This window comes from Anas acuta, chromosome 1, assembly GCF_963932015.1.
Source record: "Anas acuta chromosome 1, bAnaAcu1.1, whole genome shotgun sequence".
Lineage (NCBI taxonomy): Eukaryota > Metazoa > Chordata > Aves > Anseriformes > Anatidae > Anas > Anas acuta.
Window position 1 is genome coordinate 143,644,358 of NC_088979.1, and position 23,023 is coordinate 143,667,380.

General features: G+C 44.9%; 3 protein-coding genes across 3 annotated transcripts; all 3 read left to right on the forward strand.

Annotated features, from left to right (window-relative positions):
* The first annotated feature begins 1,921 nt into the window (after positions 1-1,921).
* LOC137864055 (heat shock transcription factor, Y-linked-like) lies at positions 1,922-3,914 on the forward strand. The gene is made up of 2 exons (XM_068698204.1): positions 1,922-2,845; positions 3,249-3,914. The coding sequence occupies exons 1-2, from the start codon at positions 2,279-2,281 to the stop codon at positions 3,912-3,914; spliced, it is 1,233 nt and encodes a 410-aa protein (XP_068554305.1). The 5' UTR covers positions 1,922-2,278.
* A 5,200-nt stretch (positions 3,915-9,114) lies between these two features.
* LOC137864650 (heat shock transcription factor, Y-linked-like) lies at positions 9,115-10,848 on the forward strand. Its single transcript, XM_068699388.1, has 2 exons — positions 9,115-9,779; positions 10,183-10,848. The coding sequence occupies exons 1-2, from the start codon at positions 9,213-9,215 to the stop codon at positions 10,846-10,848; spliced, it is 1,233 nt and encodes a 410-aa protein (XP_068555489.1). The 5' UTR covers positions 9,115-9,212.
* A 5,325-nt stretch (positions 10,849-16,173) lies between these two features.
* LOC137865263 (heat shock transcription factor, Y-linked-like) lies at positions 16,174-17,809 on the forward strand. The gene is made up of 2 exons (XM_068700565.1): positions 16,174-16,740; positions 17,144-17,809. The coding sequence occupies exons 1-2, from the start codon at positions 16,174-16,176 to the stop codon at positions 17,807-17,809; spliced, it is 1,233 nt and encodes a 410-aa protein (XP_068556666.1).
* The last annotated feature ends 5,214 nt before the right edge of the window (positions 17,810-23,023 follow it).

Genomic DNA, 23,023 nt, shown 5'->3' on the forward strand with positions numbered 1-23,023 from the left:
AGAAGATCTAGACACATTTCTAGACAGAAATTATTTTCTAGGATAATCATCAAGAAAGCTGGCCAGCTGTAGGACAGCATCTTCAAAGCAGTAGTAATTCCTTACTTAATGTATGCAGTCTAAGTAGGGCTAGTACGGAAGTCTCCATTCTGATTTTAAAAAACAATAAAAATCTGAAGACGAGTTGCTTAATCTAATGAAGTCATGCACCTTACTCTCTGGCATAAGGTGACACTTGCTCCAGTTATTTTCAAGAACGTAGTGTTGTTATTACACTTTGGGGAAAAAAATACATAAAATTGGTGTGAGATGAGTACATTCCCAGGGGAGATAAAACACTACAATTAAACTGTAATGTAGAGATCTTGTTCGTAAGACACACATATGTGAATTCAGCTTATAGGTCTAAATTCAGGCTTCTCTCATGTTGCAGAAGCAACAGTGAAACCTCTGCACGCTGTCAAAATAGCACAGAACCAATAACAAGGATGTCCAATGTATGTTGCAGGGGAGACGTTCGGGTCTTTGTGATTTTGTTTTTCATAGATGTTTGTCGTTTTGGCTTTTAGAGAACTGACCCAGTGATGTTAATCCGCATTGCTTTCTTTTCCTACTTCATGCATTCAGCGTATCTTTAGATATAGCTTGAAATTCGGGAGCTTATACTGGACGCACAGGAAAAACCAGGAGCTGCAGTCCAGGTGAGCTGTTAGTGACCAAGATGTGTGACTGCTTTTCAAGGTCCAGCGCCCTACTGCAAAAATACTTGTGAAGGCTTCCCACATGCAAGAGCAAGAAGTTGGAGATGGAACTAGCTTTGTCCTTGTTCTTGATCAAGTCCTGCAGAAATTAGCCTTCTGAGGCTGGGATTATCAGTCTCAGAGGCAAGCTCTACTGTTCCTGCCGCTCTGGAGATTTAGTTCACACTGCCATTGGTCATAGAACTGTGACTAGTCTGCTTTCTTCCAAATGAATTTTTAGTCAGAGGTGTATGGAGAAGAGCACTGTATGTTTCTGTTGCTTGTGATTGTTTGCTTCCCTTGTAAGCTTTTCCATTTGTTTATGTTGTATGGCCCTTTTCCAAGGAGGTAGAAGCAATACGAATGCACAGCCAGGTGAAATATTTGTTGTTTGCTGCACAGGTGAGTGAAAGATATGAAAACGTTGGCAAGGAAGCCCTAGACATTCTTCCAGACGGGGTGTGCTCTTCGCAATGAACCTTGGAGATTTTGAAGTGGCATCTGTGTTGCGTCTTTCAGTGATACGCAGAAAGGATGGCACTGAAGGCTTCTTTTGTTGAAGCTTATTGCTCAGGCCTGTAGCAAGTGGATAAGAACATACCTGTGCACGCGTCTAAAGATTTCAGTGGCTTGACTAACTTCTTCATAGAAGACAAAAGTTGTGGTTAGTTTATCAGGGTAAACTGATGGAATACATCAGCCTCTGAAATTAGTATGACATTGAACTCTTTGCTGACACTGTGGCTCAGAAAAGACCTGTACTTTCTACTAAATCTTTACGGAAATAGCTTCCTGCTTTTATCTTTCAAGCAGAAAACCCTTTTTCGTAGACTTTGTTGGCATTGCGAGGATACATGAAGAGAATTCTGCAGAAGGGGGGGGGTGTGATTTAAAAGGCTAAGAGAACACACTGAGTGTGTTGGCTTGCTTTCTCAATTGCTAACATATCCAATCAAAGCATAGGAACTGAATCAAGAAAGGAAGGGTTGCACATCTTCCGTTCATGGCATTCTCAAAATGTACGTAGGGTCTTGTTCTAGTTGGACCTACAGAGCAGCCTCTGGCAGACCACTGGCATTGCAGAGCATCACCTTGCTGAAATAGCGCTATTGAAGTCCCTAAGCATTTGCAAGTAACAGTGACAAACTGGTAAGAGATTGCTGTTTGCTTGTGTTAACCTTGCCTGCCTGGGAGCCTGATTTCCCTCCCCAGCTGGAGAAGCCGGAGGGACATCAAGGAGGCTGGAAGGGGGCTATTCAGGGGACCACACAGGGACGGGGAAGCAACGGCCAGCTGAGGGCTGATGCCTTTTAAATGGCTTGATTTGCTTCTTGGCTCTTGAGTCAAAACACCCATAGCTACGTTGCAGGACCAGCAATATGCCTGCTCCGGCTGCTCCAGACAGAGCCACACTGTGATGTCATCGTGGTGACACTGGGTCGTCACGGTGACGTTTGAGCTTCCCCCACCAGAACCCCCAGACAGTCCGTTGAGCCTCACTGGCTGACTGGCAGCACCAGCAGTAGCCTCTGGCAGAAATGGCTGCAGACGGAAACTCGAGTGACAACGAGATAAATGACATCAAACAGGAGCCACTGCCAGAAGACATGTCGTACGGTTTTGCTCCAGACGAGCTGTTTGAGTCTTCGGACTCCCCTGCTCCTGAGCCTCTGGCACAGGATAAAGGAGCAGCTTGTGATGCTCCTGGAGCATCAACAAGGGGAGAAAAAGATCCCCAAGCTCTCCCTGAGGACCCTGAGACCAAACACCTTCCTCATCATTCTTCTGAGGAGGACGCTGGCCAGGACAACGTCTGCTCATCCCTCAGCTTCCCAAGGAAACTCTGGCAACTGGCTGAAAGTGAGGAATTTAAGGCCATCTGGTGGGGTCCCTCTGGAAACTGTATCGTGATCGACAAGGAAATGTTTGAAGCGGAAGTGCTGGGAAGGACAAGACCTCCGAGAGTTTTTGAGACTGAGAGAATGCAAAGTTTCATCCGTCAGCTTAATCTCTATGGATTCAGAAAACTGCAGCAGGACCCGCAAAGCTCTGCCTCGCTTCCTGATCTTCCTAAAGAAGAGGATGCATTTTCTGCTCCTAGGAAGGTACCTCCATTGCTCCACGCGTGAACCAATTCTCACAGTATTCTGATAACAGCAGATGTTCTGATCTGACTTGCTTGTTCAGGCTACTTCCAGGTGTTTTAGAGCTAGCATTGCTGAGGGGTAGAAATGCAGATAACGTTCATTTGGGTGGTACCCAATGAGTTTGAACCCATGGAACACAAAGATCAATAAATCAGGCTCTGAGGAGTCTCTATTTTCAGCCATTTGCAACGCACCAGGACTGTATCATCAGGACTGGATCATTAAGTTGTAGGCTTAAACCGACCAATAGATCTTGCTAAGCCAGGATTGCCTTTACCAATTAAAATCCTCAGTTCTCGTCTCTTGCTGTTTCTCAGTCCCAAACACGGAGCAACTAATTCTTCTCCTTTGCATTTTTTAGCTACTCTACTACTATAACCCCAACTTCAAGAGAGCTGCTCCCCACCTGCTCAAGAACTGCAAGCGACGAGTTGCCCCCAAGAGGAAGGCCCTGCAGGCGGGGCTGGATGAGAGCTGCCCCAGCAGCAGCCTAAATTCCCAGCCTGGCTGCAGAGACCTTGATATGGAGGAGGACGACCCCATGGCAGCAGCTCCAGCAGAAACACAGCCAGCGGCACGCGCAGGGTCCCCAGTCCCCAGGCACTGGGCAAAAGCCACCCCTGAAGCCAGCGGAGCCCCGACAGCCTCGCAGGGAGCTTCTCCCACCCTGCCAGATCCTGCTGCAGCAGCAGGCAGGGCCAAGCAGCAGCGTCTGGACCCCTCCCTGCTGCTAGCAGGCAGCAGCCACACCTCAGCTGCCGCTCCTGCTCCCTCCCCACACCACGTCCTCCCTTCCCACATCCCCCTGTGCCCAAACGCAAGAGCTCCGCAGGCTCCCCCGGCTGCCCTGCCTCCGTGCCGTCAGCTACCCTTTCCACTGGCCTTGCTGGCAGTCGCCTCGGCTGCAGCCCTTTTGCAGCCATACAGCTGGCAGTGCCTGGCAGCCCCACACTGCCCGACCTGCACCTGCGAACAAGACAGGGCAGCTGCAGGAGACACAATGGCACCCAGGCATGGCACCCGCTAGACAGAGCACGGATAGCAGCACCCCCTCACACGTTCATAGTCTCTTAGTTCATTGGTTGATAGTGCTGGAGTTCATCTGTTAGAATAAGAAAACTTTCCCAGTTCCACTTGGTTAGGTCATGGATTGATTGCTCTGGACTTAGTCTGTTTGCACAATAAAACTTTTGCCGTTCCAGTTGTCTTTTTTGTATTATTCTTAAAAGGGGAAATCTCCGATTGAATTGGTATTTGGTCTCTCAAAAGGAAGTAGAAGCAACTGTTCTAACATCAGTTGGATCGTTTTCCAGAACAGACCAGCTCTCGAGGTTCTTAGCCACAGAGAGTAAAAGACTGGAAAATGTCTGCATGCCACATGCACTGCGGATGCTCTTCCTAACGATGACTTCTAACGGAAAGATAGGAGAGAGGAATTAAATAACAGCATTTGAATTATGGAAGACTCAGACAGGGAATGTCACAGAATCACAGAATTGTAGGGGTTGGAAGGGACCTCAGGAGATCATCGGGTCCAACCCCCCTCCCAAAGCAGGCTCCTGAGAGCAGGCTGCCCAGGTAGGCATCCAGGCGGGCCTTGAATATCTCCAGAGAAGGAGAGCCCACAACCTCCCTGGGCAGCCTGTTCCAGTGCTCTGTCACCCTCACTGTGAAGAAGTTCTTTCGCACGCTGCTGCGGAACTTCCTGTCATCCATGTTGTGGCCATTGCCCCTTGTCCTGTCCCCACAAACCACCCAAAAGAGGTTGGCCAAATCCCTCTGCCTCCCACGCTTAAGATATGTGTAACATTAATACCATCCCCAATTCACCTTCGGGTGAATGCTTGCAAAGTTCACACTTTATTGGCAGGCAGGAACAACCTTTGATTCAATTTCTGAGCTAACTTTTATGAAGGAGCTGAGAAACCAATGGCTTTGGAGAGTCCAAACCTGAAAAAACAGAGAATTCAGAAGCTATGAAAAGAGACATGTTGAGCCTTTACTCTTCTCAGAGTATTATAATGGATACAAATTGGAGAAGTCTTTTAAATTGTAAAACCCCATTCCTTTAACATGCCAAATACCATTGCTTTGGATCTTCTGCTGTGAGACTTGGGGAAAATCAGGTAAAGAGCTGTGCGGGTTTCAGCCAGGATAGGGTTCTTTTTCTTCCTAGGGACTGGTATGCGCATTTTGGAGGAAAGTAACTCCAAATCCCAAATATAAACAACTTCTAGAGATAAAAATGTGAGGAGTCCAAAGTCGTGAAATCTGAAAGACAGCTTACTTTGCTAGGCTTTCTATGAAAGAGGTCATTCTTAATGCAATATTAGAGATCCTTCGATGGAAAGCAAGAACATTATTTAATCCAAAAGCCAGGTGCCACAAAGAGTAAAGAGATTTGGTGTAAGGGTATCTAACAGATTGAAATGTGGGTAAATATTTTGGTACTACCATAACATCCAGTCATAATGAGTTGCATGCAACTTTTTGACCTCCTTTTTTTTTTTTTTTTTTTTTTTTTTTCCCCAGTCATTTACCCACCCACATACAGTGCAACGAAAACAGATTTAGTAATAAAAGTAAGTATTCAGATAATCTAATAAAAACGTTTTGGTTATTCCAGCTTGTTATAGAAAAGCACCAAAAGTTCAAAACATGCAAAACAGCACAGAGAAGTTGTGCAAATAAGTCTCAAAAGTGCATGACTGCTTCGCATGCAACCAAGAATCGTACAGCAGTGTTCTAGGTGTCTTTGCTGAAGTGCATTGTGTTTCATCATACACGATCAGGCTGCTGGAGGCTTTGCCTTTGGTCATTCCATTTCACCAAGCATCTCATCACTTGTCTTAATCTTGGCGTTGTCCAGTGCCTGTTGGCTTTCGATTGTGAAAGGGCATGGAAGACAAGCTGTGCTAATGCAGAAATGAATGAGTTCCTCTTGATGTAGCACATTCCTAGGTGTTATTTCACAAAATAAATAAATAAATAAATAAATAAATAAATAATGAAATGAAATGAAATGAAATGAAATGAAATGAAATGAAATAAAATAAAATAAAATAAAATAAAATAAAATAAAATAAAATAAAATAAAATAATAAAACTTGATTATTTAAATTCTAAAGGAGGCTAATGTTTTAATGTGTAAGATAAACAAAAACACTATGGAAACTTGCCTCATGGATATGTCTTTTCCCCTTTAGCAATGAACAAAACGGCTACAATCATCCGGCCAAGCTTTTTGTTAGAAATGATGCTGCTACTATCTTGAGAGAGCTGGAAGCGAGTTTTCCTAGAATAAGATAGTTCAGTTGGAAGGGACCTTCAAAGATCGAGTCCAACTGTCTGACCTCTTCAAGGAGAATCAAAAGCTAAAGCCCATTCTTGAGGGCATTGCCCAAATGCCTCTGGAACACTGGGAGTCCTGGGGTGTCAAGCACCTCTCAAGGATGCCTGTTCCAGGGTTTGATCGCCCCACAGTAAAGAATTCTTTCCTAATGTGCAGTCTGAACTTAACCCTTGCAGCTTTTCACCATTTCCGTGCATTCTAGCATTCTTGCTTCAGAAGCCTTCAAGGCTGTAAACTACTGTTTCTCTTAGCATGGGTCCAGACGGTTCTGGATGCTAACTGGAAGTGTGTCACCCTGCCAGAGGACTTGTGTATGCCATTTTGTTACATTCTTCACTGGATTGGAGGAAAGTAAATGAGCTCTATCCAGCATGGCCATCAAGCAGATGCAGAAGACGCTTAGTCATTGGGTACTTTGTTCTCCCAAACCACTGCAGATTTAGAAGAGAGTACGCCTAGACAATGCAGTGTTTGGAAAACTGACTGAAATAGCTGGTGTATTAATCTCCTGATGTTGGTGGTTGCCACGTTTTGTCTGCCTACAATATGGTAATCAGAGAGATGAAGCTGGGGATAGAACAGCATCCTCTTCTGAATAAAGTCAAGTCAACATTGTGGAAAGACTGACTTCTAGCTTCTTTCTCATACTGTGCAAAGTGTGTCTATATTACTATGCAAATAATACTGAGTTCTACACTAGACAGAAGATCTAGACACATTTCTAGACAGAAATTATTTTCTAGGATAATCATCAAGAAAGCTGGCCAGCTGTAGGACAGCATCCTCAAAGCAGTAGTAATTCCTTACTTAATGTATGCAGTCTAAGTAGGGCTAGTACGGAAGTCTCCATTCTGATTTTAAAAAACAATAAAAATCTGAAGACGAGTTGCTTAATCTAATGAAGTCATGCACCTTACTCTCTGGCATAAGGTGACACTTGCTCCAGTTATTTTCAAGAACGTAGTGTTGTTATTACACTTTGGGGAAAAAAATACATAAAATTGGTGTGAGATGAGTACATTCCCAGGGGAGATAAAACACTACAATTAAACTGTAATGTAGAGATCTTGTTCGTAAGACACACATATGTGAATTCAGCTTATAGGTCTAAATTCAGGCTTCTCTCATGTTGCAGAAGCAACAGTGAAACCTCTGCACGCTGTCAAAATAGCACAGAACCAATAACAAGGATGTCCAATGTATGTTGCAGGGGAGACGTTCGGGTCTTTGTGATTTTGTTTTTCATAGATGTTTGTCGTTTTGGCTTTTAGAGAACTGACCCAGTGATGTTAATCCGCATTGCTTTCTTTTCCTACTTCATGCATTCAGCGTATCTTTAGATATAGCTTGAAATTCGGGAGCTTATACTGGACGCACAGGAAAAACCAGGAGCTGCAGTCCAGGTGAGCTGTTAGTGACCAAGATGTGTGACTGCTTTTCAAGGTCCAGCGCCCTACTGCAAAAATACTTGTGAAGGCTTCCCACATGCAAGAGCAAGAAGTTGGAGATGGAACTAGCTTTGTCCTTGTTCTTGATCAAGTCCTGCAGAAATTAGCCTTCTGAGGCTGGGATTATCAGTCTCAGAGGCAAGCTCTACTGTTCCTGCCGCTCTGGAGATTTAGTTCACACTGCCATTGGTCATAGAACTGTGACTAGTCTGCTTTCTTCCAAATGAATTTTTAGTCAGAGGTGTATGGAGAAGAGCACTGTATGTTTCTGTTGCTTGTGATTGTTTGCTTCCCTTGTAAGCTTTTCCATTTGTTTATGTTGTATGGCCCTTTTCCAAGGAGGTAGAAGCAATACGAATGCACAGCCAGGTGAAATATTTGTTGTTTGCTGCACAGGTGAGTGAAAGATATGAAAACGTTGGCAAGGAAGCCCTAGACATTCTTCCAGACGGGGTGTGCTCTTCGCAATGAACCTTGGAGATTTTGAAGTGGCATCTGTGTTGCGTCTTTCAGTGATACGCAGAAAGGATGGCACTGAAGGCTTCTTTTGTTGAAGCTTATTGCTCAGGCCTGTAGCAAGTGGATAAGAACATACCTGTGCACGCGTCTAAAGATTTCAGTGGCTTGACTAACTTCTTCATAGAAGACAAAAGTTGTGGTTAGTTTATCAGGGTAAACTGATGGAATACATCAGCCTCTGAAATTAGTATGACATTGAACTCTTTGCTGACACTGTGGCTCAGAAAAGACCTGTACTTTCTACTAAATCTTTACGGAAATAGCTTCCTGCTTTTATCTTTCAAGCAGAAAACCCTTTTTCGTAGACTTTGTTGGCATTGCGAGGATACATGAAGAGAATTCTGCAGAAGGGGGGGGGTGTGATTTAAAAGGCTAAGAGAACACACTGAGTGTGTTGGCTTGCTTTCTCAATTGCTAACATATCCAATCAAAGCATAGGAACTGAATCAAGAAAGGAAGGGTTGCACATCTTCCGTTCATGGCATTCTCAAAATGTACGTAGCGTCTTGTTCTAGTTGGACCTACAGAGCAGCCTCTGGCAGACCACTGGCATTGCAGAGCATCACCTTGCTGAAACAGCGCTATTGAAGTCCCTAAGCATTTGCAAGTAACAGTGACAAACTGGTAAGAGATTGCTGTTTGCTTGTGTTAACCTTGCCTGCCTGGGAGCCTGATTTCCCTCCCCAGCTGGAGAAGCCGGAGGGACATCAAGGAGGCTGGAAGGGGGCTATTCAGGGGACCACACAGGGAAGGGGAAGCAACGGCCAGGTGAGGGCTGATGCCTTTTAAATGGCTTGATTTGCTTCTTGGCTCTTGAGTCAAAACACTACGTTGCAGGACCAGCAATATGCCTGCTCCGGCTGCTCCAGACAGAGCCACACTGTGATGTCATCGTGGTGACACTGGGTCGTCACGGTGACGTTTGAGCTTCCCCCACCAGAACCCCCAGACAGTCCGTTGAGCCTCACTGGCTGACTGGCAGCACCAGCAGTAGCCTCTGGCAGAAATGGCTGCAGACGGAAACTCGAGTGACAACGAGATAAATGACATCAAACAGGAGCCACTGCCAGAAGACATGTCGTACGGTTTTGCTCCAGACGAGCTGTTTGAGTCTTCGGACTCCCCTGCTCCTGAGCCTCTGGCACAGGATAAAGGAGCAGCTTGTGATGCTCCTGGAGCATCAACAAGGGGAGAAAAAGATCCCCAAGCTCTCCCTGAGGACCCTGAGACCAAACACCTTCCTCATCATTCTTCTGAGGAGGACGCTGGCCAGGACAACGTCTGCTCATCCCTCAGCTTCCCAAGGAAACTCTGGCAACTGGCTGAAAGTGAGGAATTTAAGGCCATCTGGTGGGGTCCCTCTGGAAACTGTATCGTGATCGACAAGGAAATGTTTGAAGCGGAAGTGCTGGGAAGGACAAGACCTCCGAGAGTTTTTGAGACTGAGAGAATGCAAAGTTTCATCCGTCAGCTTAATCTCTATGGATTCAGAAAACTGCAGCAGGACCCGCAAAGCTCTGCCTCGCTTCCTGATCTTCCTAAAGAAGAGGATGCATTTTCTGCTCCTAGGAAGGTACCTCCATTGCTCCACGCGTGAACCAATTCTCACAGTATTCTGATAACAGCAGATGTTCTGATCTGACTTGCTTGTTCAGGCTACTTCCAGGTGTTTTAGAGCTAGCATTGCTGAGGGGTAGAAATGCAGATAACGTTCATTTGGGTGGTACCCAATGAGTTTGAACCCATGGAACACAAAGATCAATAAATCAGGCTCTGAGGAGTCTCTATTTTCAGCCATTTGCAACGCACCAGGACTGTATCATCAGGACTGGATCATTAAGTTGTAGGCTTAAACCGACCAATAGATCTTGCTAAGCCAGGATTGCCTTTACCAATTAAAATCCTCAGTTCTCGTCTCTTGCTGTTTCTCAGTCCCAAACACGGAGCAACTAATTCTTCTCCTTTGCATTTTTTAGCTACTCTACTACTATAACCCCAACTTCAAGAGAGCTGCTCCCCACCTGCTCAAGAACTGCAAGCGACGAGTTGCCCCCAAGAGGAAGGCCCTGCAGGCGGGGCTGGATGAGAGCTGCCCCAGCAGCAGCCTAAATTCCCAGCCTGGCTGCAGAGACCTTGATATGGAGGAGGACGACCCCATGGCAGCAGCTCCAGCAGAAACACAGCCAGCGGCACGCGCAGGGTCCCCAGTCCCCAGGCACTGGGCAAAAGCCACCCCTGAAGCCAGCGGAGCCCCGACAGCCTCGCAGGGAGCTTCTCCCACCCTGCCAGATCCTGCTGCAGCAGCAGGCAGGGCCAAGCAGCAGCGTCTGGACCCCTCCCTGCTGCTAGCAGGCAGCAGCCACACCTCAGCTGCCGCTCCTGCTCCCTCCCCACACCACGTCCTCCCTTCCCACATCCCCCTGTGCCCAAACGCAAGAGCTCCGCAGGCTCCCCCGGCTGCCCTGCCTCCGTGCCGTCAGCTACCCTTTCCACTGGCCTTGCTGGCAGTCGCCTCGGCTGCAGCCCTTTTGCAGCCATACAGCTGGCAGTGCCTGGCAGCCCCACACTGCCCGACCTGCACCTGCGAACAAGACAGGGCAGCTGCAGGAGACACAATGGCACCCAGGCATGGCACCCGCTAGACAGAGCACGGATAGCAGCACCCCCTCACACGTTCATAGTCTCTTAGTTCATTGGTTGATAGTGCTGGAGTTCATCTGTTAGAATAAGAAAACTTTCCCAGTTCCACTTGGTTAGGTCATGGATTGATTGCTCTGGACTTAGTCTGTTTGCACAATAAAACTTTTGCCGTTCCAGTTGTCTTTTTTGTATTATTCTTAAAAGGGGAAATCTCCGATTGAATTGGTATTTGGTCTCTCAAAAGGAAGTAGAAGCAACTGTTCTAACATCAGTTGGATCGTTTTCCAGAACAGACCAGCTCTCGAGGTTCTTAGCCACAGAGAGTAAAAGACTGGAAAATGTCTGCATGCCACATGCACTGCGGATGCTCTTCCTAACGATGACTTCTAACGGAAAGATAGGAGAGAGGAATTAAATAACAGCATTTGAATTATGGAAGACTCAGACAGGGAATGTCACAGAATCACAGAATTGTAGGGGTTGGAAGGGACCTCAGGAGATCATCGGGTCCAACCCCCCTCCCAAAGCAGGCTCCTGAGAGCAGGCTGCCCAGGTAGGCATCCAGGCGGGCCTTGAATATCTCCAGAGAAGGAGAGCCCACAACCTCCCTGGGCAGCCTGTTCCAGTGCTCTGTCACCCTCACTGTGAAGAAGTTCTTTCGCACGCTGCTGCGGAACTTCCTGTCATCCATGTTGTGGCCATTGCCCCTTGTCCTGTCCCCACAAACCACCCAAAAGAGGTTGGCCAAATCCCTCTGCCTCCCACGCTTAAGATATGTGTAACATTAATACCATCCCCAATTCACCTTCGGGTGAATGCTTGCAAAGTTCACACTTTATTGGCAGGCAGGAACAACCTTTGATTCAATTTCTGAGCTAACTTTTATGAAGGAGCTGAGAAACCAATGGCTTTGGAGAGTCCAAACCTGAAAAAACAGAGAATTCAGAAGCTATGAAAAGAGACATGTTGAGCCTTTACTCTTCTCAGAGTATTATAATGGATACAAATTGGAGAAGTCTTTTAAATTGTAAAACCCCATTCCTTTAACATGCCAAATACCATTGCTTTGGATCTTCTGCTGTGAGACTTGGGGAAAATCAGGTAAAGAGCTGTGCGGGTTTCAGCCAGGATAGGGTTCTTTTTCTTCCTAGGGACTGGTATGCGCATTTTGGAGGAAAGTAACTCCAAATCCCAAATATAAACAACTTCTAGAGATAAAAATGTGAGGAGTCCAAGGTCGTGAAATCTGAAAGACAGCTTACTTTGCTAGGCTTTCTATGAAAGAGGTCATTCTTAATGCAATATTAGAGATCCTTCGATGGAAAGCAAGAACATTATTTAATCCAAAAGCCAGGTGCCACAAAGAGTAAAGAGATTTGGTGTAAGGGTATCTAACAGATTGAAATGTGGGTAAATATTTTGGTACTACCATAACATCCAGTCATAATGAGTTGCATGCAACTTTTTGACCTCCTTTTTTTTTTTTTTTTTTTTTTTTTTCCCCAGTCATTTACCCACCCACATACAGTGCAACGAAAACAGATTTAGTAATAAAAGTAAGTATTCAGATAATCTAATAAAAACGTTTTGGTTATTCCAGCTTGTTATAGAAAAGCACCAAAAGTTCAAAACATGCAAAACAGCACAGAGAAGTTGTGCAAATAAGTCTCAAAAGTGCATGACTGCTTCGCATGCAACCAAGAATCGTACAGCAGTGTTCTAGGTGTCTTTGCTGAAGTGCATTGTGTTTCATCATACACGATCAGGCTGCTGGAGGCTTTGCCTTTGGTCATTCCATTTCACCAAGCATCTCATCACTTGTCTTAATCTTGGCGTTGTCCAGTGCCTGTTGGCTTTCGATTGTGAAAGGGCATGGAAGACAAGCTGTGCTAATGCAGAAATGAATGAGTTCCTCTTGATGTAGCACATTCCTAGGTGTTATTTCACAAAATAAATAAATAAATAAATAAATAAATAATGAAATGAAATGAAATGAAATGAAATGAAATGAAATGAAATAAAATAAAATAAAATAAAATAAAATAAAATAAAATAAAATAAAATAAAATAAAATAAAATAAAATAAAATAAAATAATAAAACTTGATTATTTAAATTCTAAAGGAGGCTAATGTTTTAATGTGTAAGATAAACAAAAACACTATGGAAACTTGCCTCATGGATATGTCTTTTCCCCTTTAGCAATGAACAAAACGGCTACAATCATCTGGCCAAGCTTTTTGTTAGAAATGATGCTGCTACTATCTTGAGAGAGCTGGAAGCGAGTTTTCCTAGAATAAGATAGTTCAGTTGGAAGGGACCTTCAAAGATCGAGTCCAACTGTCTGACCTCTTCAAGGAGAATCAAAAGCTAAAGCCCATTCTTGAGGGCATTGCCCAAATGCCTCTGGAACACTGGGAGTCCTGGGGTGTCAAGCACCTCTCAAGGATGCCTGTTCCAGGGTTTGATCGCCCCACAGTAAAGAATTCTTTCCTAATGTGCAGTCTGAACTTAACCCTTGCAGCTTTTCACCATTTCCGTGCATTCTAGCATTCTTGCTTCAGAAGCCTTCAAGGCTGTAAACTACTGTTTCTCTTAGCATGGGTCCAGACGGTTCTGGATGCTAACTGGAAGTGTGTCACCCTGCCAGAGGACTTGTGTATGCCATTTTGTTACATTCTTCACTGGATTGGAGGAAAGTAAATGAGCTCTATCCAGCATGGCCATCAAGCAGATGCAGAAGACGCTTAGTCATTGGGTACTTTGTTCTCCCAAACCACTGCAGATTTAGAAGAGAGTACGCCTAGACAATGCAGTGTTTGGAAAACTGACTGAAATAGCTGGTGTATTAATCTCCTGATGTTGGTGGTTGCCACGTTTTGTCTGCCTACAATATGGTAATCAGAGAGATGAAGCTGGGGATAGAACAGCATCCTCTTCTGAATAAAGTCAAGTCAACATTGTGGAAAGACTGACTTCTAGCTTCTTTCTCATACTGTGCAAAGTGTGTCTATATTACTATGCAAATAATACTGAGTTCTACACTAGACAGAAGATCTAGACACATTTCTAGACAGAAATTATTTTCTAGGATAATCATCAAGAAAGCTGGCCAGCTGTAGGACAGCATCCTCAAAGCAGTAGTAATTCCTTACTTAATGTATGCAGTCTAAGTAGGGCTAGTACGGAAGTCTCCATTCTGATTTTAAAAAACAATAAAAATCTGAAGACGAGTTGCTTAATCTAATGAAGTCATGCACCTTACTCTCTGGCATAAGGTGACACTTGCTCCAGTTATTTTCAAGAACGTAGTGTTGTTATTACACTTTGGGGAAAAAAATACATAAAATTGGTGTGAGATGAGTACATTCCCAGGGGAGATAAAACACTACAATTAAACTGTAATGTAGAGATCTTGTTCGTAAGACACACATATGTGAATTCAGCTTATAGGTCTAAATTCAGGCTTCTCTCATGTTGCAGAAGCAACAGTGAAACCTCTGCACGCTGTCAAAATAGCACAGAACCAATAACAAGGATGTCCAATGTATGTTGCAGGGGAGACGTTCGGGTCTTTGTGATTTTGTTTTTCATAGATGTTTGTCGTTTTGGCTTTTAGAGAACTGACCCAGTGATGTTAATCCGCATTGCTTTCTTTTCCTACTTCATGCATTCAGCGTATCTTTAGATATAGCTTGAAATTCGGGAGCTTATACTGGACGCACAGGAAAAACCAGGAGCTGCAGTCCAGGTGAGCTGTTAGTGACCAAGATGTGTGACTGCTTTTCAAGGTCCAGCGCCCTACTGCAAAAATACTTGTGAAGGCTTCCCACATGCAAGAGCAAGAAGTTGGAGATGGAACTAGCTTTGTCCTTGTTCTTGATCAAGTCCTGCAGAAATTAGCCTTCTGAGGCTGGGATTATCAGTCTCAGAGGCAAGCTCTACTGTTCCTGCCGCTCTGGAGATTTAGTTCACACTGCCATTGGTCATAGAACTGTGACTAGTCTGCTTTCTTCCAAATGAATTTTTAGTCAGAGGTGTATGGAGAAGAGCACTGTATGTTTCTGTTGCTTGTGATTGTTTGCTTCCCTTGTAAGCTTTTCCATTTGTTTATGTTGTATGGCCCTTTTCCAAGGAGGTAGAAGCAATACGAATGCACAGCCAGGTGAAATATTTGTTGTTTGCTGCACAGGTGAGTGAAAGATATGAAAACGTTGGCAAGGAAGCCCTAGACATTCTTCCAGACGGGGTGTGCTCTTCGCAATGAACCTTGGAGATTTTGAAGTGGCATCTGTGTTGCGTCTTTCAGTGATATGCAGAAAGGATGGCACTGAAGGCTTCTTTTGTTGAAGCTTATTGCTCAGGCCTGTAGCAAGTGGATAAGAACATACCTGTGCACGCGTCTAAAGATTTCAGTGGCTTGACTAACTTCTTCATAGAAGACAAAAGTTGTGGTTAGTTTATCAGGGTAAACTGATGGAATACATCAGCCTCTGAAATTAGTATGACATTGAACTCTTTGCTGACACTGTGGCTCAGAAAAGACCTGTACTTTCTACTAAATCTTTACGGAAATAGCTTCCTGCTTTTATCTTTCAAGCAGAAAACCCTTTTTCGTAGACTTTGTTGGCATTGCGAGGATACATGAAGAGAATTCTGCAGAAGGGGGGGGGTGTGATTTAAAAGGCTAAGAGAACACACTGAGTGTGTTGGCTTGCTTTCTCAATTGCTAACATATCCAATCAAAGCATAGGAACTGAATCAAGAAAGGAAGGGTTGCACATCTTCCGTTCATGGCATTCTCAAAATGTACGTAGCGTCTTGTTCTAGTTGGACCTACAGAGCAGCCTCTGGCAGACCACTGGCATTGCAGAGCATCACCTTGCTGAAATAGCGCTATTGAAGTCCCTAAGCATTTGCAAGTAACAGTGACAAACTGGTAAGAGATTGCTGTTTGCTTGTGTTAACCTTGCCTGCCTGGGAGCCTGATTTCCCTCCCCAGCTGGAGAAGCCGGAGGGACATCAAGGAGGCTGGAAGGGGGCTATTCAGGGGACCACACAGGGACGGGGAAGCAACGGCCAGCTGAGGGCTGATGCCTTTTAAATGGCTTGATTTGCTTCTTGGCTCTTGAGTCAAAACACCCATAGCTACGTTGCAGGACCAGCAATATGCCTGCTCCGGCTGCTCCAGACAGAGCCACACTGTGATGTCATCGTGGTGACACTGGGTCGTCACGGTGACGTTTGAGCTTCCCCCACCAGAACCCCCAGACAGTCCGTTGAGCCTCACTGGCTGACTGGCAGCACCAGCAGTAGCCTCTGGCAGAAATGGCTGCAGACAGAAACTCGAGTGACAACGAGATAAATGACATCAAACAGGAGCCACTGCCAGAAGACATGTCGTACGGTTTTGCTCCAGACGAGCTGTTTGAGTCTTCGGACTCCCCTGCTCCTGAGCCTCTGGCACAGGATAAAGGAGCAGCTTGTGATGCTCCTGGAGCATCAACAAGGGGAGAAAAAGATCCCCAAGCTCTCCCTGAGGACCCTGAGACCAAACACCTTCCTCATCATTCTTCTGAGGAGGACGCTGGCCAGGACAACGTCTGCTCATCCCTCAGCTTCCCAAGGAAACTCTGGCAACTGGCTGAAAGTGAGGAATTTAAGGCCATCTGGTGGGGTCCCTCTGGAAACTGTATCGTGATCGACAAGGAAATGTTTGAAGCGGAAGTGCTGGGAAGGACAAGACCTCCGAGAGTTTTTGAGACTGAGAGAATGCAAAGTTTCATCCGTCAGCTTAATCTCTATGGATTCAGAAAACTGCAGCAGGACCCGCAAAGCTCTGCCTCGCTTCCTGATCTTCCTAAAGAAGAGGATGCATTTTCTGCTCCTAGGAAGGTACCTCCATTGCTCCACGCGTGAACCAATTCTCACAGTATTCTGATAACAGCAGATGTTCTGATCTGACTTGCTTGTTCAGGCTACTTCCAGGTGTTTTAGAGCTAGCATTGCTGAGGGGTAGAAATGCAGATAACGTTCATTTGGGTGGTACCCAATGAGTTTGAACCCATGGAACACAAAGATCAATAAATCAGGCTCTGAGGAGTCTCTATTTTCAGCCATTTGCAACGCACCAGGACTGTATCATCAGGACTGGATCATTAAGTTGTAGGCTTAAACCGACCAATAGATCTTGCTAAGCCAGGATTGCCTTTACCAATTAAAATCCTCAGTTCTCGTCTCTTGCTGTTTCTCAGTCCCAAACACGGAGCAACTAATTCTTCTCCTTTGCATTTTTTAGCTACTCTACTACTATAACCCCAACTTCAAGAGAGCTGCTCCCCACCTGCTCAAGAACTGCAAGCGACGAGTTGCCCCCAAGAGGAAGGCCCTGCAGGCGGGGCTGGATGAGAGCTGCCCCAGCAGCAGCCTAAATTCCCAGCCTGGCTGCAGAGACCTTGATATGGAGGAGGACGACCCCATGGCAGCAGCTCCAGCAGAAACACAGCCAGCGGCACGCGCAGGGTCCCCAGTCCCCAGGCACTGGGCAAAAGCCACCCCTGAAGCCAGCGGAGCCCCGACAGCCTCGCAGGGAGCTTCTCCCACCCTGCCAGATCCTGCTGCAGCAGCAGGCAGGGCCAAGCAGCAGCGTCTGGACCCCTCCCTGCTGCTAGCAGGCAGCAGCCACACCTCAGCTGCCGCTCCTGCTCCCTCCCCACACCACGTCCTCCCTTCCCACATCCCCCTGTGCCCAAACGCAAGAGCTCCGCAGGCTCCCCCGGCTGCCCTGCCTCCGTGCCGTCAGCTACCCTTTCCACTGGCCTTGCTGGCAGTCGCCTCGGCTGCAGCCCTTTTGCAGCCATACAGCTGGCAGTGCCTGGCAGCCCCACACTGCCCGACCTGCACCTGCGAACAAGACAGGGCAGCTGCAGGAGACACAATGGCACCCAGGCATGGCACCCGCTAGACAGAGCACGGATAGCAGCACCCCCTCACACGTTCATAGTCTCTTAGTTCATTGGTTGATAGTGCTGGAGTTCATCTGTTAGAATAAGAAAACTTTCCCAGTTCCACTTGGTTAGGTCATGGATTGATTGCTCTGGACTTAGTCTGTTTGCACAATAAAACTTTTGCCGTTCCAGTTGTCTTTTTTGTATTATTCTTAAAAGGGGAAATCTCCGATTGAATTGGTATTTGGTCTCTCAAAAGGAAGTAGAAGCAACTGTTCTAACATCAGTTGGATCGTTTTCCAGAACAGACCAGCTCTCGAGGTTCTTAGCCACAGAGAGTAAAAGACTGGAAAATGTCTGCATGCCACATGCACTGCGGATGCTCTTCCTAACGATGACTTCTAACGGAAAGATAGGAGAGAGGAATTAAATAACAGCATTTGAATTATGGAAGACTCAGACAGGGAATGTCACAGAATCACAGAATTGTAGGGGTTGGAAGGGACCTCAGGAGATCATCGGGTCCAACCCCCCTCCCAAAGCAGGCTCCTGAGAGCAGGCTGCCCAGGTAGGCATCCAGGCGGGCCTTGAATATCTCCAGAGAAGGAGAGCCCACAACCTCCCTGGGCAGCCTGTTCCAGTGCTCTGTCACCCTCACTGTGAAGAAGTTCTTTCGCACGCTGCTGCGGAACTTCCTGTCATCCATGTTGTGGCCATTGCCCCTTGTCCTGTCCCCACAAACCACCCAAAAGAGGTTGGCCAAATCCCTCTGCCTCCCACGCTTAAGATATGTGTAACATTAATACCATCCCCAATTCACCTTCGGGTGAATGCTTGCAAAGTTCACACTTTATTGGCAGGCAGGAACAACCTTTGATTCAATTTCTGAGCTAACTTTTATGAAGGAGCTGAGAAACCAATGGCTTTGGAGAGTCCAAACCTGAAAAAACAGAGAATTCAGAAGCTATGAAAAGAGACATGTTGAGCCTTTACTCTTCTCAGAGTATTATAATGGATACAAATTGGAGAAGTCTTTTAAATTGTAAAACCCCATTCCTTTAACATGCCAAATACCATTGCTTTGGATCTTCTGCTGTGAGACTTGGGGAAAATCAGGTAAAGAGCTGTGCGGGTTTCAGCCAGGATAGGGTTCTTTTTCTTCCTAGGGACTGGTATGCGCATTTTGGAGGAAAGTAACTCCAAATCCCAAATATAAACAACTTCTAGAGATAAAAATGTGAGGAGTCCAAGGTCGTGAAATCTGAAAGACAGCTTACTTTGCTAGGCTTTCTATGAAAGAGGTCATTCTTAATGCAATATTAGAGATCCTTCGATGGAAAGCAAGAACATTATTTAATCCAAAAGCCAGGTGCCACAAAGAGTAAAGAGATTTGGTGTAAGGGTATCTAACAGATTGAAATGTGGGTAAATATTTTGGTACTACCATAACATCCAGTCATAATGAGTTGCATGCAACTTTTTGACCTCCTTTTTTTTTTTTTTTTTTTTTTTTTTCCCCAGTCATTTACCCACCCACATACAGTGCAACGAAAACAGATTTAGTAATAAAAGTAAGTATTCAGATAATCTAATAAAAACGTTTTGGTTATTCCAGCTTGTTATAGAAAAGCACCAAAAGTTCAAAACATGCAAAACAGCACAGAGAAGTTGTGCAAATAAGTCTCAAAAGTGCATGACTGCTTCGCATGCAACCAAGAATCGTACAGCAGTGTTCTAGGTGTCTTTGCTGAAGTGCATTGTGTTTCATCATACACGATCAGGCTGCTGGAGGCTTTGCCTTTGGTCATTCCATTTCACCAAGCATCTCATCACTTGTCTTAATCTTGGCGTTGTCCAGTGCCTGTTGGCTTTCGATTGTGAAAGGGCATGGAAGACAAGCTGTGCTAATGCAGAAATGAATGAGTTCCTCTTGATGTAGCACATTCCTAGGTGTTATTTCACAAAATAAATAAATAAATAAATAAATAAATAAATAATGAAATGAAATGAAATGAAATGAAATGAAATGAAATGAAATAAAATAAAATAAAATAAAATAAAATAAAATAAAATAAAATAAAATAAAATAAAATAAAATAAAATAATAAAACTTGATTATTTAAATTCTAAAGGAGGCTAATGTTTTAATGTGTAAGATAAACAAAAACACTATGGAAACTTGCCTCATGGATATGTCTTTTCCCCTTTAGCAATGAACAAAACGGCTACAATCATCTGGCCAAGCTTTTTGTTAGAAATGATGCTGCTACTATCTTGAGAGAGCTGGAAGCGAGTTTTCCTAGAATAAGATAGTTCAGTTGGAAGGGACCTTCAAAGATCGAGTCCAACTGTCTGACCTCTTCAAGGAGAATCAAAAGCTAAAGCCCATTCTTGAGGGCATTGCCCAAATGCCTCTGGAACACTGGGAGTCCTGGGGTGTCAAGCACCTCTCAAGGATGCCTGTTCCAGGGTTTGATCGCCCCACAGTAAAGAATTCTTTCCTAATGTGCAGTCTGAACTTAACCCTTGCAGCTTTTCACCATTTCCGTGCATTCTAGCATTCTTGCTTCAGAAGCCTTCAAGGCTGTAAACTACTGTTTCTCTTAGCATGGGTCCAGACGGTTCTGGATGCTAACTGGAAGTGTGTCACCCTGCCAGAGGACTTGTGTATGCCATTTTGTTACATTCTTCACTGGATTGGAGGAAAGTAAATGAGCTCTATCCAGCATGGCCATCAAGCAGATGCAGAAGACGCTTAGTCATTGGGTACTTTGTTCTCCCAAACCACTGCAGATTTAGAAGAGAGTACGCCTAGACAATGCAGTGTTTGGAAAACTGACTGAAATAGCTGGTGTATTAATCTCCTGATGTTGGTGGTTGCCACGTTTTGTCTGCCTACAATATGGTAATCAGAGAGATGAAGCTGGGGATAGAACAGCATCCTCTTCTGAATAAAGTCAAGTCAACATTGTGGAAAGACTGACTTCTAGCTTTTTTCTCATACTGTGCAAAGTGTGTCTATATTACTATGCAAATAATACTGAGTTCTACACTAGACAGAAGATCTAGACACATTTCTAGACAGAAATTATTTTCTAGGATAATCATCAAGAAAGCTGGCCAGCTGTAGGACAGCATCTTCAAAGCAGTAGTAATTCCTTACTTAATGTATGCAGTCTAAGTAGGGCTAGTACGGAAGTCTCCATTCTGATTTTAAAAAACAATAAAAATCTGAAGACGAGTTGCTTAATCTAATGAAGTCATGCACCTTACTCTCTGGCATAAGGTGACACTTGCTCCAGTTATTTTCAAGAACGTAGTGTTGTTATTACACTTTGGGGAAAAAAATACATAAAATTGGTGTGAGATGAGTACATTCCCAGGGGAGATAAAACACTACAATTAAACTGTAATGTAGAGATCTTGTTCGTAAGACACACATATGTGAATTCAGCTTATAGGTCTAAATTCAGGCTTCTCTCATGTTGCAGAAGCAACAGTGAAACCTCTGCACGCTGTCAAAATAGCACAGAACCAATAACAAGGATGTCCAATGTATGTTGCAGGGGAGACGTTCGGGTCTTTGTGATTTTGTTTTTCATAGATGTTTGTCGTTTTGGCTTTTAGAGAACTGACCCAGTGATGTTAATCCGCATTGCTTTCTTTTCCTACTTCATGCATTCAGCGTATCTTTAGATATAGCTTGAAATTCGGGAGCTTATACTGGACGCACAGGAAAAACCAGGAGCTGCAGTCCAGGTGAGCTGTTAGTGACCAAGATGTGTGACTGCTTTTCAAGGTCCAGCGCCCTACTGCAAAAATACTTGTGAAGGCTTCCCACATGCAAGAGCAAGAAGTTGGAGATGGAACTAGCTTTGTCCTTGTTCTTGATCAAGTCCTGCAGAAATTAGCCTTCTGAGGCTGGGATTATCAGTCTCAGAGGCAAGCTCTACTGTTCCTGCCGCTCTGGAGATTTAGTTCACACTGCCATTGGTCATAGAACTGTGACTAGTCTGCTTTCTTCCAAATGAATTTTTAGTCAGAGGTGTATGGAGAAGAGCACTGTATGTTTCTGTTGCTTGTGATTGTTTGCTTCCCTTGTAAGCTTTTCCATTTGTTTATGTTGTATGGCCCTTTTCCAAGGAGGTAGAAGCAATACGAATGCACAGCCAGGTGAAATATTTGTTGTTTGCTGCACAGGTGAGTGAAAGATATGAAAACGTTGGCAAGGAAGCCCTAGACATTCTTCCAGACGGGGTGTGCTCTTCGCAATGAACCTTGGAGATTTTGAAGTGGCATCTGTGTTGCGTCTTTCAGTGATACGCAGAAAGGATGGCACTGAAGGCTTCTTTTGTTGAAGCTTATTGCTCAGGCCTGTAGCAAGTGGATAAGAACATACCTGTGCACGCGTCTAAAGATTTCAGTGGCTTGACTAACTTCTTCATAGAAGACAAAAGTTGTGGTTAGTTTATCAGGGTAAACTGATGGAATACATCAGCCTCTGAAATTAGTATGACATTGAACTCTTTGCTGACACTGTGGCTCAGAAAAGACCTGTACTTTCTACTAAATCTTTACGGAAATAGCTTCCTGCTTTTATCTTTCAAGCAGAAAACCCTTTTTCGTAGACTTTGTTGGCATTGCGAGGATACATGAAGAGAATTCTGCAGAAGGGGGGGGGTGTGATTTAAAAGGCTAAGAGAACACACTGAGTGTGTTGGCTTGCTTTCTCAATTGCTAACATATCCAATCAAAGCATAGGAACTGAATCAAGAAAGGAAGGGTTGCACATCTTCCGTTCATGGCATTCTCAAAATGTACGTAGCGTCTTGTTCTAGTTGGACCTACAGAGCAGCCTCTGGCAGACCACTGGCATTGCAGAGCATCACCTTGCTGAAACAGCGCTATTGAAGTCCCTAAGCATTTGCAAGTAACAGTGACAAACTGGTAAGAGATTGCTGTTTGCTTGTGTTAACCTTGCCTGCCTGGGAGCCTGATTTCCCTCCCCAGCTGGAGAAGCCGGAGGGACATCAAGGAGGCTGGAAGGGGGCTATTCAGGGGACCACACAGGGAAGGGGAAGCAACGGCCAGGTGAGGGCTGATGCCTTTTAAATGGCTTGATTTGCTTCTTGGCTCTTGAGTCAAAACACTACGTTGCAGGACCAGCAATATGCCTGCTCCGGCTGCTCCAGACAGAGCCACACTGTGATGTCATCGTGGTGACACTGGGT

Coding starts and splice junctions, on each gene's coding strand:
- LOC137864055 (XM_068698204.1), top strand. CDS start 2,279: ATGGCTGCAGACGGAAACTCGAGTGACAACGAGATAAATGACATCAAA. Junction 2,846..3,248: donor CATTTTCTGCTCCTAGGAAG/GTACCTCCATTG, acceptor TGCATTTTTTAG/CTACTCTACTACTATAACCC.
- LOC137864650 (XM_068699388.1), top strand. CDS start 9,213: ATGGCTGCAGACGGAAACTCGAGTGACAACGAGATAAATGACATCAAA. Junction 9,780..10,182: donor CATTTTCTGCTCCTAGGAAG/GTACCTCCATTG, acceptor TGCATTTTTTAG/CTACTCTACTACTATAACCC.
- LOC137865263 (XM_068700565.1), top strand. CDS start 16,174: ATGGCTGCAGACAGAAACTCGAGTGACAACGAGATAAATGACATCAAA. Junction 16,741..17,143: donor CATTTTCTGCTCCTAGGAAG/GTACCTCCATTG, acceptor TGCATTTTTTAG/CTACTCTACTACTATAACCC.